Below are 18,238 nucleotides of genomic sequence, written 5' to 3'. Positions count from 1 at the left end.
TAACAATGCCCTTATCTCATATTAGTGAGCGTTTATATGCTAAAACATAGCAATGTGCATATAATAAGGACCCTTTGAACAGAAGACACAAACAACACAAGAAGTGATGTGTGATGTCTGAATAGACGACGTGAAGTGTACGCTGAGGTAAATGTGCCATGATACTGAGAATTAGAGTAAGATGAAGCCAGGCATGGTGGTGGACAGCTGTGATCCCAGCACTCAGGAGGCTGAGGCCTGAGGATTGAGAGTTCAAGACCAGCCTGAGCCCCATAATGAAACACATCACACAAAGAGAGAAAGCAAAATGCAAAAAGGAAAAGATCAAAGCTTTGGTTTGTGCTGGTTTCATTTTTAATGATTCTGGGAGTAGACCTACAACATTATATTGTTCCATCAAGTCGTTTTTAAAGGAAGCCTATTTCTGAAGATAGGAATTGCAAACTGAGACTATAAAGATTATTTAACTTACCTTATATAACCCAGGCTGGCCTTGAACTTACTATGCAGTTGAGGCTGGCCATGAACTCTTGATCCCCCTGCCTCCACCTCCCAAGAATGCTGGAAACATAGGTGTGTGCATCCAGCAAGATGAGCAAATGAAATTTTAAACAATCTTTGAGGAAAATAAGTATTTATGCATCTTGAATTTAATCTTGTGGCTAAGCCTGTTAGCTTCTATAGTTGGCGCCCAAGAACTGCCAGGACATCATTTAGGAGGTGCTTGCTGTTTCATCCTCAAAAGGCTCGTGCTTTTGAAGAAAGAACTCAACAAAAACAGGAGCATAGGAATCTGTGCCACGTTTTGTCAGACTCTCGGGCATCGCTGTGACAAGCCTTCCAAGTGTCACCATTAGTTCCATAACAGGAAACGGTTATAAATTGAAAGATGAATATGCTCACCTTAAGCAAGGACCTTTAGAGTTTAGAGAAAGAAATGAGACTCCGGCATGTTTGTGCATAATCCCAAAATTCAATAAAATGAAAGGCTAAGACTTTCGGAAAAGTGCTTTTTTTATAACCAAAACAAGCTTTCTCCATAGCACCTTTGAATTCATTAGTTTTGAACTGCTTTTAATTTCATCTTTCCCATGAGAACCATTATATTTTTTCTCCCGTCAGCCTGATGCTGGAGAAAAAAGAAAGCTGGCAGATGGGCTGGTTTTTCTCTGAGCTCATTCCCTAGTTTTAAAAAGACCTTAACCACTGTGCACAAAATATTATTTGTAATAGCTTCTCACCACCATTAACAATGTTAAAGAAACTTGCTTTGAATACTGCCAAAGCAGATAGAAAAAATATTCTATCTCCTCTCGTACAATGTTAAGACTCTTTTGGTACTGTTTTCTAAGTCATTACAATGACTATTTCTAGGCATCTTCCGCAAATCAGATATGTGTGTGTGTGTGTGTGTGTGTGTGTGTGTGTACATTTTCCCAGATTATTGCACTAATTCTGATAGCATATTTCAACCCAGCTCCTGATCTGGCTATGTATAGCTCATAGCCTCATTTACTGTAATGTGTTACCTGAGTTACATAATCACAGCTGTAACTGTGCTATAGGGCCAGCATGTGCACACACCTCTGTATGTTAGAATCATAAGTGGCTTGTTCATAGGTGCTCTTTAAGGTCACTGGCGAGCCTTTTAGTAATTAGATGTCAAAGAGGAGAGCATCAGATGCATGGGATTCTTTTTCACTAAAATGCTACTATGTAATGTTAAGGTCTGATCATATAGCTTTTATATTGATACTCCAGCAAGCAAGTGTTTTCTGAACGAATTTAGCCAATTGACTGCTGTTTGTTGTAGATGTGTAAGCATCCTAATGTGTTTGCTTTTCCTTTACTCTTAAAACGAGATGTAATTTTCATCTGGAGAGGTCAAGGGAGGATGTATTGCAGAAGAATATGTATATATATCAGATAAAACTCATTTATGAACATCATAAGGCATTGTGCATGGATCACTTCAAAGCATAGATTAACAGCTTCTCAGTTTGCAAACCCAGGTTTCCCTAAGTTGAAAAAAAAAATGTTTGTTGTTCTAGGCTGTTCGGTGTAACGGGAAACTGTGCTGCCTGTAGCAAGCTCATCCCTGCCTTTGAGATGGTGATGCGTGCCAAGGATAATGTGTACCACCTGGACTGCTTTGCCTGTCAGCTTTGCAACCAGAGGTGAGTGCATTTAGTACATTTAATTTGACCTCCCCAAATGATGCCACTCACTAGGCTGGGTATTGATTTAATAGGTGGGAATGATCACAGTCCACTTTGTTAGACCAATTAATCTCCACATTCTGCAAATGTGCACTCAACACCAGAAACGAACTACTGCAGAGAGAGGTCTTTGGACTAGCTTCAAAAGACAGTATCATGTGATAGCAACTGGACACGAAATACTTCCACTGACTTCCAGACCCATCGTTCATTCTTGTTATTCTTTTAGTATCTCTTAATACGGTAGTTTAAAATATCTTTGCAAGGGAGTAACGACATGGTTCAGTGAGCAAAGCATTCTCTGCACAAGCGTGAGGACCTGGGTTCAGGGTCCTTGTCAAGATGGACAGCTTAGCACATTTCTGTGATTTTAATCCTCCTACAGCAAAATGGATACAGATGGGGACAGGGGTTGGGGGAGATGGGAGAATCCCCAGAGCTTTGGAACCAATGAACTTGGAATACCCCGCATCCAAACAAAGTAAAGAGTGAAGACTGACACAGAATCTGTCTTCTGACCTCTATGGATGTGCTGTGGCAGGTGTACATGTGTGCACACACATGCACACACACACACACACACACACACACACACACACACACACCTACCTCTACCTTTTTTTTTTCTGTTGTGTGATTCTTTCAGAGGCAAAGAATTGGTAACAGAAAGTTTGTTTTCATCTTGTCTGTGTTTCTCGAGTCCCCATCTCTTGACTTCTCTGGAATTCTAAGCGTGGTCTCTCCATACTCTTAGTTACCTCTAATCTTTTGAGGAAGAAACCAAACAAAGCTAATATCTAAACAATTACCAGCAGTGGGAAGACACCAAAGGGAAGACTATTGCCCAGAAGTCTAGAAACCTGTCGAAGTCTGAGCTGTGCTACAAACTGGCTGTGCAGTCTTAAGCTAACAACATCATTTCTCTGAATCCAGTTTCCTTATTTGTAACACTTTGTTAATCAGTTCCAAAACTCTTTCAAACTAAAAGTATAATAAATCCTTCACTTTTGTTTATCAAAAATTATACCCCCATGGAAATTATCCTATAGCTACAACCTGTTTTCCATAGGGTAATACAGAGTATGGAATACTATAAATATGCCTATCACAGCCAGGCATGCTGGTGCACACAGTTAATCTCAGTATGTCAGAGGTAGAGGAAGGCAGATCTCTGAGAGTTCAAGATGAGTCTATCTACGTAGCAAGTTTTAAGACAGCTGGTGCTACACAGTGAGACCCTACCTCAAACAGCAAGCAAACAAACACAAAAATGGCAAAACTATGCATACCAAAACTACAGTATTTAAAATTCTAAAACCCTTGCTGGAATTTCAAGAATGTATAGAATCTGTGAGAAAATGTCCACATAGTGTGTCATCAATAAATATTGCTTTGCATTCTCAATTTATGTAACTTTCTCTGAAAAGTCCTGTTTGATTCAAAATCTCTTCATGAGGCCCTATGAAATAGTAGGATATGAAGTTTGTGGGGAAAACAGATTCAATTTCTGGCCCCAACACATATTAGCTAAATTATTAGCTTTGTGATTTTCAATATGTTATTTAATCTCTCTAAATTGCTAGAGTTTTGTGTCAATAAAATAGAGTATTGAATGCATTTTCAAAAATCATTCCTTCTATATTTATAATTTGTCCTGTCCAAATTATACCTCAGTGTCTTGTTATTTCTATACAGTCTATACCCCAATAGAGTCTCTTGCCAAATTTAGATGTTTAGAATATTACCTACTCTATCTTATTACATTGCCTAGGCAATAACTTAGGAGCCATCTTGTGTTTTGATTCTTCTCAACAATGTTTTATATCAATAATTACATCAGTTGAAGGTGACACTTAGCCAGCAATACACAAACAAATTCACATGTTATCTTTTATAAAAATATGGATATATACAAACACAAATATACACACATCCATCCAGACACACTTATATGCATGTGAACATGTATGTGTACACATTTTAAAAGTATGTTAGCCGTAAAGGCAAAAATACTTATGTTCATTTCACAAGTTGATTCCGTGACAGCAGGAGCAATGACCACTATCCTTAAGAAAGCATCTTGTACAATTATTCCACTTAGAAAAGATTACATATTTTTAGAAGAAAATTTAAAAATAAAAAAGATTCTAGCCTTCACTATTCTAAAAGAAAATAGTATTTTAGTACATAGCCACTCATGGTTTTTATCCTATGTGTATGTGACAAATTATGCATAACTTCTATATATCATATGATATTTAATCAGATTAAAAAGATAGTGATAGGAATCCCTCACATGATGGTAACCACCTGAAATCTCAGCACCCAGGAAGTGGAGGCAGGAAGATCCAGTTGGTTGCAAGTCTGCGGTGTGGTGAGACTCTTGTCTACAAATATTAGTAGTAGCAGCAGTAGTAGTGGTAACAGAAATAAGTCATGAAGTTGGGAGTAAGTTGAGAGGTCGGGTGTGTCTGGGAGGAGTTCAAGAGATGGGTGTACTGAATATGATGCAAATGCACAGAATGAATTAATAAAATACCATGCTACGCAATTTAACAGGGAAGAATCTTAATGTATGGCACTTGAATCATTTCTTTTAATCTCTGTTATTTATTTATCTTTTTACTTGCTGTTAAAATTTCTTTTAAGATATTTTAAGCTATTTTGCATTCATTTTTGTCATCAAGTATTAAGTCCACATGATGTGGTCTGATGCTTTGGTTATTTCTACAGTGCATTTTGCATCATCAATAAAGTACTGACTCTTTAAGCAGACAAATATTCAAATCTGTGTCAGGATAAGTTCACAGGAGTGTAATTGGTTATTCAAAGCATGCAACAGTTTGAAAGCTTAGGATAAATATTGACCAAATGATCTTCATAAAAGCTATACCTATTGTTCCCACAGCAAATTTACTCATGATCTCACACATTCACCCTAACACTGGGGCTTATTATTTAGAAAGAAATTCTTGTCACTGTCAGAGATGAAAGCTGCTACCTGTTTTTGATTTTTAATTGGTGTTTATTTGCTGACTTGTGGCCCTTCAGATTTTCCTCCCCTGAGGAACTGTTTATGCCCTATGTCCATTTGCCTATCAGGGCAGGCTTCCATATTTTATCTACATTCTGCACTGAAAATGAAAGCATCATTTGAGTGCTAAACTCAGCCTAAATCCCACTGTGATACAAAGTAATTGAAGGTAGTTAATGCTATTTACAAATCATAGATCAGTTTTATTTCACCATGGAAATAAAAAGTTACATTCACAATTAAGTCAGTCTGCTCAGTAGAACTCAGTCAAGTAAGACAAACGCTCCTAAATTTTGACTCTAAAAACTGCTTGCATTCTTATGGCTGCAAAACACTATTCCAACCTCATCACAAAAGCACCTAATACATTTCTATGTCCACTTCATTTATTACCTGCCGTAAAGGGGCTGCATATCTTTAGCACTGGTTATGCACAATTAGCACTTGGTGATTGTCTTGTCACTGTGGTCCTTACAAGACAAACTTCCTCAATGCAGGAAGTCAGCTCATCTTCATCAGTCAAGCAGAGCACACAGATGTGATCACCCTGAATACAGAAGAGTTTCAAGAAAGGAGATGCTCCTCTCCCCTGAACCTTGCTGTGGAGGCACATTCAGGGTGCCACGTCCTGACAAAACCTGTGCAAAGTCTTGGCCAGCACTAATTTTTTTTTTCCCAGGGAAGCAGGAGGGAAAGAGGTCATTTGGTCATTTGGACATTTCTCCTTAACCAAACTTTGCTAACATTTCGAATTACAGAATTATAGAAGTTTATGGATTTTATTTAATATACACCTTAATTTTGTTTTTCAGCATGTGTTTATTGTATGGATTTATTTATCTTTATAGTCCTGGGGATTGAACCCAGAGCTTCGTACACTCTTGACAGGCACTCGACCACTGAACTGTACCCACAGCCTTCTTTTTCCTTTTCTTTGGAGAGAGGGAACACTAAGTTTTCCAGTTTTGCTATGAAATCACTCTATAACCTATGCAGGTCTTGAACTTGGGATCCTTCTGCTTCAGCCCCCGAGTAGCAGGCATGAAAGGCCTGTGCTACATTACCCATTTTATCTTCACTTTTATGTCTAAATATGAAGATTCAAAGTATTTCCAAATATTTTAAAAAACATTATTAAAAGGAGCTGGGGAGAATTCTCATCAAGTAAAGTGCTTACCACAATAGCAAGAAGGCCTGAGCTGGATCCACAGCACCTATATAAAAATCCAGGCAAGTGGTTGCACACCTGTAACCTCAACTTGGGTGGGGATCCAGGAATAGGCAGCTCACTTGCACACTTGCCCATTTAGCTGAATATGTGAACTCCGCATTCAGTGGGAGACTGTCTTAAAAGTAAAGAAGGTCCAGCAAGAGGGCGGAGTAAACAAAAACACTTTCCAACAAGCTTGAGAATCTGAGTGTGATTCTTGAAATCCACAGTGTAGAAAAACTAACTCCTTTAAATAGTACTCTGACCTCTACACATGGTGTAGTACTTACATATCAATGCCCCGAGAGAGAGAGAGAGAGAGAGAGAGAGAGAGAGAGAGAGAGAGAGAGAGAGAGAGACCCAATTCTTGTTTCATGAAATTGAAGAATATGCCAAGGATTTCTTAATAACAATAATAAATAATGAGAAGAGTACTAGAGGATGCCCAGTGTCCTCCTCTGGCCTCCATACATATTTGTGCATTAGTACATGAACAGTACACACACACACACACACACATACACACACACAAAAAGTGATGTGTACGCACATGAACACATGCACATACATGAATATGCACATGCATACGCCATACAGAGAGACACAAGACAATAATAATAGCATGTGCAGGTCTATGCCTTTTATAGCAAACCATGGTTAAAAATATAGATCTTGTATTTTAACTACAGAAATATCTCCCTTTAAAAAGGAAGGAAACTAGGGGGGGAATTATTCTGGAGCTTATTTTATGATAATTTAATTTTTATTTGGAATTGAAAATAATCTCTACAGTAGGTTAATTTCTTAAAAGTTGAAGAGTTCATCCACAGAAAACTAAATAATGATGCAGCTAATCTTTCTCTGTCCTGCCAACCAGCACCCAAATCATGACACAGAGACTTCTTATGAATTACGAAAGCTTGGCTGATGGCTTAGGCTTGTTTCTAACTAGTTCTTATAACTTAAGTCAATCCATATCTTTTAATCTACATTCTTTTACATGGCTCAGTTACCTTTACTTTGTAAAGCCCATGCTGCTTGCTCTGCGTCCCTGGCATCTCCTTGTGACTATCCTTCTTCTTCCCAGCATTCTTTCTGCCCCAAAAGTTCTGACTAGCTATTGGCCATTCAGCTTTTTATTAAACCAATCAGAGTGACATATATTCACAATGTGAATTAAAATTAAAAGATTATTCCACAACATAATGACCTTGGAACAAAAGGGAAAAAATCTGCATGATATTTCTTTTTCTTTTCTTTGTAGTATTTAATTTAAAAGCATTTTACACATACTAGTTTTCTGGTATGTGTACATGTGTGTACCACAGTGCATGTTCAGAGGTCAGAGGATAACCTGTGGGCATTATTTCTCTCCCTTCTTCCACTCTGGATTTTGAGAATCAAACTCAGGTTATCAGGCTTGGCAGCAAAAGAGTTGACCCTTGGAGCTGATTCTCTGGCTCAGCATTTGCTTTTCTATTTTCAGGGCTGAAACAGTGCTAGACCCTGCAGAAGCTGAGGGGAATAAAATCTAGTTTCTTTAGGAAACTCCATGTGTTCAACACTCTGGGGGAGACAAGATATCAGAGACTCCCAGAAGAGCTTAATCAGACTTAGGTCTACGCTGGGAGAAGAGACATCCATTATTTCAAGTTCAGGGAAGTATTTGAGGGCTGACATGTCTAGTTTTCAGAAAGGAGTCCCCAGGGTCCTGGTTGGGCTGGGGACAGGACTCAGTTGGTAAAATTCTTGATAGGTGGGCATGAGGCCCTCCATTCCAGCTCCAAAAGCCACATCACATAACCAAACAATAAAACCAGTACAGTGACAAGTCCCTGTAATCCCAGAATTGGGAAGGTGGACACGGGCACACTCTTTGGGCTCCCTGGACAGCCAGCCTAACCAAATCAGTGAGTCTCATGTCTCAGTGAGGGATGCTGTCTCAAAAAGATTGTTGATAGCTCTGGAAAAATGACACAAGAAGTTCATCACTGCCTTCCATACTAACATGCATGTGCACATACATGAGCACCACACATACACACACACACGCACACATACACACATATTCACACACATACATCCACACACTCATAAACACACACACATCCACACACACATTCACATACATAAACACATACACACACATACACACACACACACACATACACACACACACACACACACACATACAGACACATACATACATACACACACATACACACATATACACACATACATACACACATACACACACTTATGCACACATACATACATACACACACATCCACACACACATACACACACTCATAAACACACACACACATCCTCACAACACACATTCACACACATAAACACATACACACACATATACACAGACACATACATACATACACACACGTACACACACACATACACACATATGCGTACACATACACACATACACACACGTACACACATATACACATACATACACACATAAACACACATATCCACATACATACACATTCACACACACACACACACACTCATAAACACACACATACACATTCACACAAATAAACACATCCACACACACATACACACATAACATACACACATACATTCACACACACACACACACACATACACAGAAAGAGAAAGAGAGAGATTTTGGAATACGCTAAATTGAAATGGCAAATACAATTTGAATTTGTAGTTTTTAAGATTTATATTTTGTTTCACTGATTTTTAAATATATATATATATATATATTAGCATTGCAATCTCATTTAATACCCAAAATGATCATTATGTAGCTGATGCTTTTAGTCTCTAAGGTAGGCAAAAAATTGGAGTGCAGAAAAAATTTTCTATTATTTCTTTTATATTTCTGAGATTTTAATTACGTCATTCTCCCCTTCCTTTTCCTTCCTCCAAACCCTTCCATATATTCCTCGTTGCTTTTTTCCAATCCATGTCCTCTTTTCATTAGTTGTTGATACACATATATAATTAAATACATATATTATATGTATTATACATAATTACAGACTGAAAAAGTTGCACATAATTACACATACATGTTTATATCTATGTAAACATGAGCTGAACAATTGTTGTGCTAACAATGAGTTGGGAAAGTACAGGAGACCTCAGTCAGATGCCAAGAACTATAAGAAAAAAGGAATGATTAGAGCAAGAAACACAGCCCTCCACTGGGAAGAGCACATCATCAGTTTGTTGGTTATCCATCAACAAATGATCAGCCCTAAAAACATACACACAAGTAATATTATACAGACACAGAAGATGTGCAAAAAGTTTAAGTACTCTGCCCGAGATAGTAAATGGTCATCTCAAGATTTTAGCCAAGCAAGTTAGGGTTTTACTCCCAGGAGTGGACCAATTTCAGAAGACTATTGTGTTTTCTGACTAAGAATATGGAAGTATAAATAGATCCTGCAGGGCTAAGGTAAAGTTGACTTTGAATAATTTATAGCAGGACTCATGATATGGACAGCGTTCCTTGGTGCTTAAAGGATTGTTAAGGAGTGAGATATGCAATGATAATTGGGCTGTCAATGGGGAAAAGACAGGAAATTTGTTCACGAGTGTAGGGACTGGCAAATGCCTCTTGCTGAGTACTGCAGCATGGAGCACTCCGTCCGTTAGTGGCTATGAATGCAGAGTGAGAAAGTAGATATGTTGGGAATACAGACCAGATTTCTTCTTCCTTTTAAACATTATAAAGACAGAAATTAGTTATAATTGGATGCCATTTACCTCAGGGAAATAAGACAACTAAGTTAACACTCTCACTTCTTCAAATTCATGTTACAAATGGAGGCATCTTAGAACAGGCTTTGATAACCTGCTGTATCTGGTAGGGGTGGAAGGTTTGAGAGGGAGGTAAGGGAACACCAAGAGGGGTGAAAATGTTTAAAATACATTCTATTGAATTTTCAAAGAGTCAATAAAAAATATAAAAGGGGAAACTGCTCTATGCTCCCCATTTTAGAACAGAAGTTTATTAATTACATTTCATTCTTATGCTTCTCGGGACTCAAAAACTCTATGAAGTCAGCTAGACTCATCCTCAGCTGGAAATTAATTGCATTCTTAATTTCAGCATTTGAATTTTAGATTAGTTAATAACCTAATTGGCATCCTTTTTTCTTCTTTAGTAATTTTTGAGTGAGGATAAAACTAATAGAGTTGACCATACCCCACAAGCATTTAAGACTGCATTACAATAAGATGATGAGTAAGATTTCACAAGGTTTAGCCTGGCCTGTTAATACACTTAGAACATTCTTTAGCCAACACCATGCTCAAAAGGTTTTCTCTACAAATGTAAAATCTCAAAAGAAGCAGGTTATATGGTGTTGGAAATTAGCTTTTCCTTACAAAATTAAAGTTACCGCTTGTTTTGTTGCACATTTAACTCCTGCACTGTTATTTATCTAATTTCTTCATGTCTACGTATTTGAGTCTATGTACATGTTGAGTGTGGGTACATACACGTGTGCATACACAGGTGCTCCCAAACACTTGTGTGTGGTGGGTGAGTGTGGAGTGTGCACAGGTGAGTGTGTATGTAGAGGCCAGAGGCTGACAGTAGGCATTTTCTGTAGTGGTATTCTCTCCACTCTATTGTTTAAGACAGTCTCTCACTGGACCTCAAGCTCTTCAGTTCAGTTGGGACAACTGATCAGCAAGCTCCGGGGATCCTCCTGTCTCAGCCTCCCCAGTTCTAGGGATATAAGCAAACACTGGCATGCCAGACCGTTTGTCTGTGTGCTGGGAATTGAACTCTTTATCCTTGTGTGGCAATCACTTTACCACCTCCCCAGCCCCTATGTGGGACATTTTTAGGGACAATGATGATCTCAACTGAACAGCAACGGTCTGCTCCTAACCACAGCTGCCAACACTGTTTACAGTTTTGTAGGTTAGTTGTGACTGTGATACTTTTAACCCATGTTCTATATCATCTTTAGTTTTACATATAGATTGAAACGTACATAAAATATACTTTACCCAGTTGCTATGATGTTAATTATGAAACCTTTCAGAAAGGAATATTTAACTATTTTGATGTATTTTCTCTTGCTTTTAGATATTTCGTCCATTTCTCTCTGTCTCTCTCTACACTAGTCAACGGGATGTGTGATACACATCTCATCAAATGGTAGTTAGGTTTATGAAAAATGCAGAAGAGAATACAACAATGCAAAGATTGTGGGTCTGGGTATGGCAATTCATCCCTGTAATAGCAGCATTCAGGAGGCTGAGGCATGATGATTGCTGTAAGTTTGAGGCCAGTGTGAGCTTCAAAGTGAATTGTAGGCTAGCCTAAGCAACAGAGTGAGACTCTATTTCAAGAAAACAAAAACTAATAAGCAAACACACTTATATTCACTCTTCACATTGTGAGACCTGGGTGAAAGAACAGGCCAGAGATCGACAAATAATTGGCATGTCTTCAGTTCTCCACCACATTTCCTCAGGCTGTGCAAACCCAGGCAGGCCTTTGGCATTCTGGTAGGAGCTAAGGGTATGCTGGCCGACTGGGCTCGGTGTGAGAAACAGGTCTGATTACATTACTTGATCAAAAGGTGCAGCTATGTCTTTGTCACCAGGAGAAGGTGGGAGTCTGGACCTTATCCCTCGCATTTGCTTTGCTGCCTTCCCTGTGCTTTCCGTGGTGACTCCTTATAGTTGGATACTGTGTCTTCATCTCTCCTACAGAGAACTTAAGTAGGGAATGAGTGGCATGCACCCATGCCTGCACCAGGTACATGACAGAAGCAGAACATGAAGCCAGGTCCCCAGGACTGCTGCTTCCAGGTTACAACTCCCTGTGTCAACCTTGATCTTACTTACCTACAAAATACAATATCCTGTCTTAAAGGACTCTGAGCTAAGGATGACAGGATACCACAGGACAGGATGGATGACAGAATCCCGTCTCTGTATATGATGACTAACAGAATTTGAGCTCCTGATAATAAAGTTAAAGACAATGAACATTGAAAAATATCTTCAGATAAGTTGCATTGTAGGAAAACCAACTCAATAACAGCAAGAAGACAGGAGTGCTTTATTGAATGTATTTATTCAGATATGATATTATACTATATTATTAAGGAGCTGAAATTAATTTCAACAGTAATATAAATGGATTGTCTTGAACACTCATTAAATATGTCTTTATTGCTGTTTCACATAATTTTTCATAAAAGTCAAATTTGGGCTCCTAAGGCTTGTCCAAATAAAGAATATTTCCATTTATCCAATATGTCTTCATAGTTATGATAGCTACGTAAACTGATTTATTAAACATCACTATTTAAATTCTATATTTAAAGCATACAGGCTAAAGCTAGCAAAAAAGAAAAATATACTCAAACTCCCAAACTTAAATGTGCATCTTGTCCAGCAGATGCAGTGGCAAACAAATCCAGGATTTCAAGACCAGAGCTGAGTCTCTGCTTTAAACCAACATCAGCAGTAGGCAGTAATCCTGGGGAAAAAGTAAATTCCACAAATAAACAGACCAATTTTCCTTTAAGAGGAGAGCTAATTCTTTTCAATCTACTTTTTTTATTACACTATTTTCCCCTCTATCTACTTAGCTAGTATAAGGATAAATTTCCAAAGCTGCCTGGATGGAAAATAAATAGATTCACTGTTTGTCTAGAATTCCAATCTTTGCAAATGTAAATCAGTCCAAGTGCCCCTCATTTAAACCTTTAACTTTACAGAGCATTAGAGGGTGGCTTTCACTTCACCATTTAATCCATCCACTAAGATTTCTGCCTGAGCATCATTCTGAATTGACTATCTGATAAAGAATGACCACCACCAAAGGTCACAGAGGTCGACCTGTATAATTACAGAGTTATTCTCAGTCAACTCTACCCAACACTGCTGTTTGATCATTCAATTGTTACAATTAAATATGTGTGTGTGTATATATATATATATATATATATATATATATATATATATATATATATATATATATATACACATAGATTTCCCCAGAGTTTATTGTTAAATGTACTGGAAATAGCACAAACATTTACTTTTTACCTGTATTGTGTCTGTAGTATCACCCACTGGGAAACTATATAAAAAGAACACTTACTAAAAACATTACAATCTTGCACTTTAAACAATGCTTCATAAACTAAAATGCATAATTAGCTGCTGGGAGCTAGTTTTATTTATCACATCAATATTAGGTAGTTCATCCAGGTTACTCTGTCTTAATGGGAAGCATTCTAGTGAGTGGCATCTACTATTTTGCAGCTGGGGAATTTTCCATGGAGGAAAACAGCTCAGCCTCAGTGTACTCGGGCACCTTTCACTGGACAGTAGGCACTTGCAAGTTACTAAGATTTAGTCACATTTCATAACAGAGTTAAAGTGAGCCTGGAAGAGAAAACTTTAATTTCCTAATTCTTTGGTTCACTGTAGTGCCTTTTATGGTTTGATTGATTGGACAAAGGACCAGTATAAAATCATTCATAATCATAACAGTAAAAACTGATATCATATTCAATTTACTTAATGAGGGTATATATGTATCTAATATTTTCTTCTTGCCAATGTAGTAAGGAAAAGAAAAAGAGAAAGGGGAAGAAATAAGGACTATCACCATTGGTGTCCAAAATGTTTACCTTGCTATTCCTGTGATATTTATATAGGAAGGTGAAGTTTAAATGCTGTGTACAAGTGCTAATAACTGAAATAAAACAATTTTAATTTGTATAATGAAAGTAACTTCCTAAGACAGTCTTTTGGATTTTAGTAGTCTTAACACACTTTATGTTTTTATACTTTCAGATTTTGTGTGGGAGACAAATTTTTCTTAAAGAATAACATGATCCTCTGCCAGACAGACTATGAAGAAGGCCTAATGAAAGAAGGTTATGCACCCCAGGTCCGCTGATCCATCGACATCACCCCTAACAACACAAAGCACTACATTCTTTTATCTTTTTTGCTCACATGTATATAAGAATTGACCCAGGAACCTACTAAATAGGGTAGTGGTAGGACAGCAGGATAGCCATAATGAATCAAAGGCGGACTGCATCTCTATGTAGTGAAATTGCCCCAGTTCAAGAGTTGAATGTTCATTATTAAAGAAAGAAAAGTCATGTATATATTGCTGGGTTTTTTTGCTTGCTATTCGTTTTTGTGTCAGTTGGCATGAGATGTTTATTTTGGACTATTGTATATAATGTATTGTAATATCTGAAGCACAAATGTAATACAGTTTTATTGTGTTACCATTTGTGTTTCGTCTGCTTCTTTGTATTGTTGCATTTAGTACAATCAGTGTGTAAACTTACTGGATATTTATGCTTTTTGTGTCTACCAGCTGTTTTCAATGAGCTATACCTTTCTAGTAAGAATTGAAGAGAAAACCTCACTGATGACACACAGATAAAGCAAGACTATCAACGTTAGAAATACAACAATAAATAAATAAACACACGCAGAGCAGTTAGTGACATCCACTTCTTATGGCTACCACAGTTTGGTGTATTCATGTTCTCATGATAACCCCCTATTTTCAGGGGACTAAGGACCAGCTTTAAAAAAATGATAAAGATTTCATCTTAAAGCACTTTCATTTTATACCAATGTGCAAAGTGCCATTTTTAGAATCACTTTAATGCTTAGTGATGTCCTTTTAACATCCTTTATTGTGTTCCTTACCTTCGCTACAGATTGATTCTACTTTTCTTTTTTTAGTCACACACCCTATGTGAACTAGTGCCTTTGGGTAGCATGTAAACATTTTTCCAAAGGGTTACTATAAATGAAAAGGCGTTACCACATTATGACATAATTTTCCAAATTTTAAATTTCTTATATAAATGTTGTCCAGGTTTCTCCCTAGGAGATGGGCTTAATGTCTTTATGGTTAATGAGTTGATGGCACTGAACGGACTTGAGTGTGAATCCAGAGAAATTAGGATGATACCATTGCGACTATGATGGTATTTGAGTCAGATAGTGGTCTGCTCACAGCAATGTCATTACAAGTACAGAATCTTATAGAGGAGAAACAAAAGGTTCATAAAAAGTTGAGAACTGTTTAGTGATTATGTATTTCACCTGCCATTTACATGTTCAGGACACTTTGAATTTGGCATGTATCGCTTCCTCAGCCCCCATGTTCTTTAATCTGCCCACTCAGATTATGTAACATGGGCTTAAATCTAACATTTCATTTTTTTTTTTACAGTGAAGTGTTTTCCCTTTATTTAAATGATAGCTGATGAAGAAGAATGTTCTAGAAACAGAAAATGTGGGAAATGATTACTTAAATTTCAATTAAGGAAATAAAACCAAGAATATGGTTCCTTCCTCTGCTCACACTTTGTTATTTTGGTTTTGCATTCTTTGATGAACTGGTTTCCCACAAATCCACTCCATGCAGGCACTGGGAACCTGTTCTCAAGCAAACTCCACACCGTGGGCCTTCTTATTTTGTTCTTCAGCACTTGTACAGGAAATGTCTCCCACTGTTATTTGTATTACATATTTTCCCTGCCAGTTTCTGCATTACAGATGGCGATGAAATGTTTTACCTACATTCTTGGTCTGGGGCCAAAATATTAAGCTGGAAACAATGCTGGTGTGTCTTTGAATCATTATGAAACATAAGTTTATTAGGGAAACGCACGCGGATCTGAATATTGCCTCATGAAAAAAAAATGGTTCTGTAAAAAGTCAGTGATACTTTCCAAATGCTTCATTGTTAAGAGTGTGCAAGTCCCATTTGCTCCAAATTTGAGGTAAGATGAAGATTTGTAAAAGTATCCATTTGGAATCTACAAGGTGGTTCTTATTTCCCTCTCAGCCCCATACATTTGTTCTGTGAGGAGATAAGACAAGCTTAGCTTATAACATACAAATCAAAATTGGGAAAGATGACACTCAGCCAGGGAAGGGGATGCTCAGCAAGACGTTTTCCTCACAGCCTTGCTGGCTCCTCTTGACAGTCTTTAAAGTTTGCATGAAGTTTGTCCGTATGGTTTGCAAAGGATCCTCAGTTTTTCACATTAAAATCGGTTTTCATAATATCTATAGCAGGTCAAAATATGTGTCAACTGGGATCAAACTTCTCTCAATTTCTGAAAGCTTTTCAACCATCCTTGCCTTCCCCACATCAAACAGAGTCTGCATAGCTTTCGCCTAATCCTTAGGGAAGTTGCTCAGCTTGACTAAAGATTAAGGCCTTAATCTCTTTAGATTAACTTTCATCTCCATGAAATTGTGAACCAAGACAGCGGTAAATTTCCAGCTTTAAGCTCTTTTCCAGTTAACAGCAACAAGTAGTAGCAGTTTTGACAAGCATCAAGCTAGTTATCCTGAGAACACAAAGCCTGACTTTTTTTTGTCAGTTCTTCTCTTTATTATTATTATTATTATTATTATTATTATTATTATTATTATTATTAAAACTTTTTATTTTACCTTCCAACCAGTTTCCCCTCCCTCCTCTCATCCCATTCCCTCCCCCACCTCCTTTCTATCCACCCCCACCCCCTCCCTACCCCCACCCCCCACCCCTGTCCACTCCTCAGAAATGGTATGGACACCCATGGGAGTTGTTGTGTGGCCCTTATGGTATCTGATGCTCCAGTAGGACACCTGGACAGAGTTCCAAAAGTTCAAAGCTGAGAAAGCCCTCTTCTCAGTAGGCACCTCTGCAGACTGCTCAGGATGAGGGATCAGGCCACTGCCGTCCGGACTACCAGCGCCCCGAGCAAAACAGTAGACCTGCGTTTGTAATTCCTTTCGTTCATTTTCCTAAGTACATGGGTTCATGTTTTCAGTAAAAAAGGGCACTCCAGTGTTTGATTGCACTCAACTGGCAAAGACAAGGATGGTCTGAGAAAAGCATGCGTTGTCCATGCGAAAATGAAAAACTTCCTTTCTAAAGGTGAATCCCAACAAGCGCAAGGAAGTTACCTCAGCTCCTCCTTCCAATGAGAATATCGAAGACCCCTGAAGCAGGAGGTTCTCTGCTATTTTACTTTTGTGGGAAAAATAAAATTGTCAAAAATGAAGGTAGCAATTTCTGGCTATGATGTTTTTGTGTGCATTTACATACATTTTAAGTGATTTTGCTGAAAACAACTGTGTTGCTCTCAGCAGACTAAATTTCAAATTTTCTAGAAAATTAGTTAAAACAAAAACATCAACTGAATTCTATGTTTTCAAGAAAGACCCGTGGTGCCTTAGTTGAAACAGGGGGGCGACAATGGAAACCCCAGTAAAACCTACCATCCACAGTTGTGTTCTAACTCCCACATTAAGCAGAGTGCTCTTTGAATTGTCACTTAAAGCATTTCACAGAAATGATTCAGGCCAAACATGTTCAGTGTTCACTTCAGTGAGCTGCAGAAACAATCTGCATGTTTATTGTGATAGGCCATTAACACAGGAGACAATTTAAGCAAAAGCCTTTAGATCATCACTTCTTAAAAATGTCATCATACATGTTTTCGTTTTTAATGTGATTTTAATTCAGAGTAATAAGAAATGAAGAATTGAGACAGTCACTATTTCAGATGGACTTTACTGAGTGCTTACTGTATGTCAGGCCTTGCTCTGTGTACTTAGTTGCCTGTGGACACATGGAGACAGATCTCATGTATCCAGTCCTTTTAACTGTATCTTTTTTAGTGTAGTCACTCATCTTAAACTTACCCATAATGAGCACACAAATATGAACATCTTCTAACAATGTAGCATGTCATT

General features: G+C 37.9%; 1 protein-coding gene across 1 annotated transcript in view; it reads left to right on the top strand.

Moving 5' to 3' along the window:
* Positions 1–14,405, top strand: part of Lmo3 (LIM domain only 3) — a 55,995-nt gene extending 41,590 nt beyond the window's left edge. The window contains exons 3-4 of the mRNA XM_059256984.1: positions 2,052–2,177; positions 14,300–14,405. Of these exons, the coding sequence (XP_059112967.1) occupies positions 2,052–2,177; positions 14,300–14,405 (232 nt within the window). The remainder of the gene's footprint in view (positions 1–2,051; positions 2,178–14,299) is intronic.
* The last annotated feature ends 3,833 nt before the right edge of the window (positions 14,406–18,238 follow it).

Source organism: Peromyscus eremicus, chromosome 3 (assembly GCF_949786415.1).
Source record: "Peromyscus eremicus chromosome 3, PerEre_H2_v1, whole genome shotgun sequence".
Lineage (NCBI taxonomy): Eukaryota > Metazoa > Chordata > Mammalia > Rodentia > Cricetidae > Peromyscus > Peromyscus eremicus.
The sequence above is the reverse complement of the archived record's forward strand: the minus strand, read 5'-3'. Positions and strand labels throughout refer to the sequence as shown.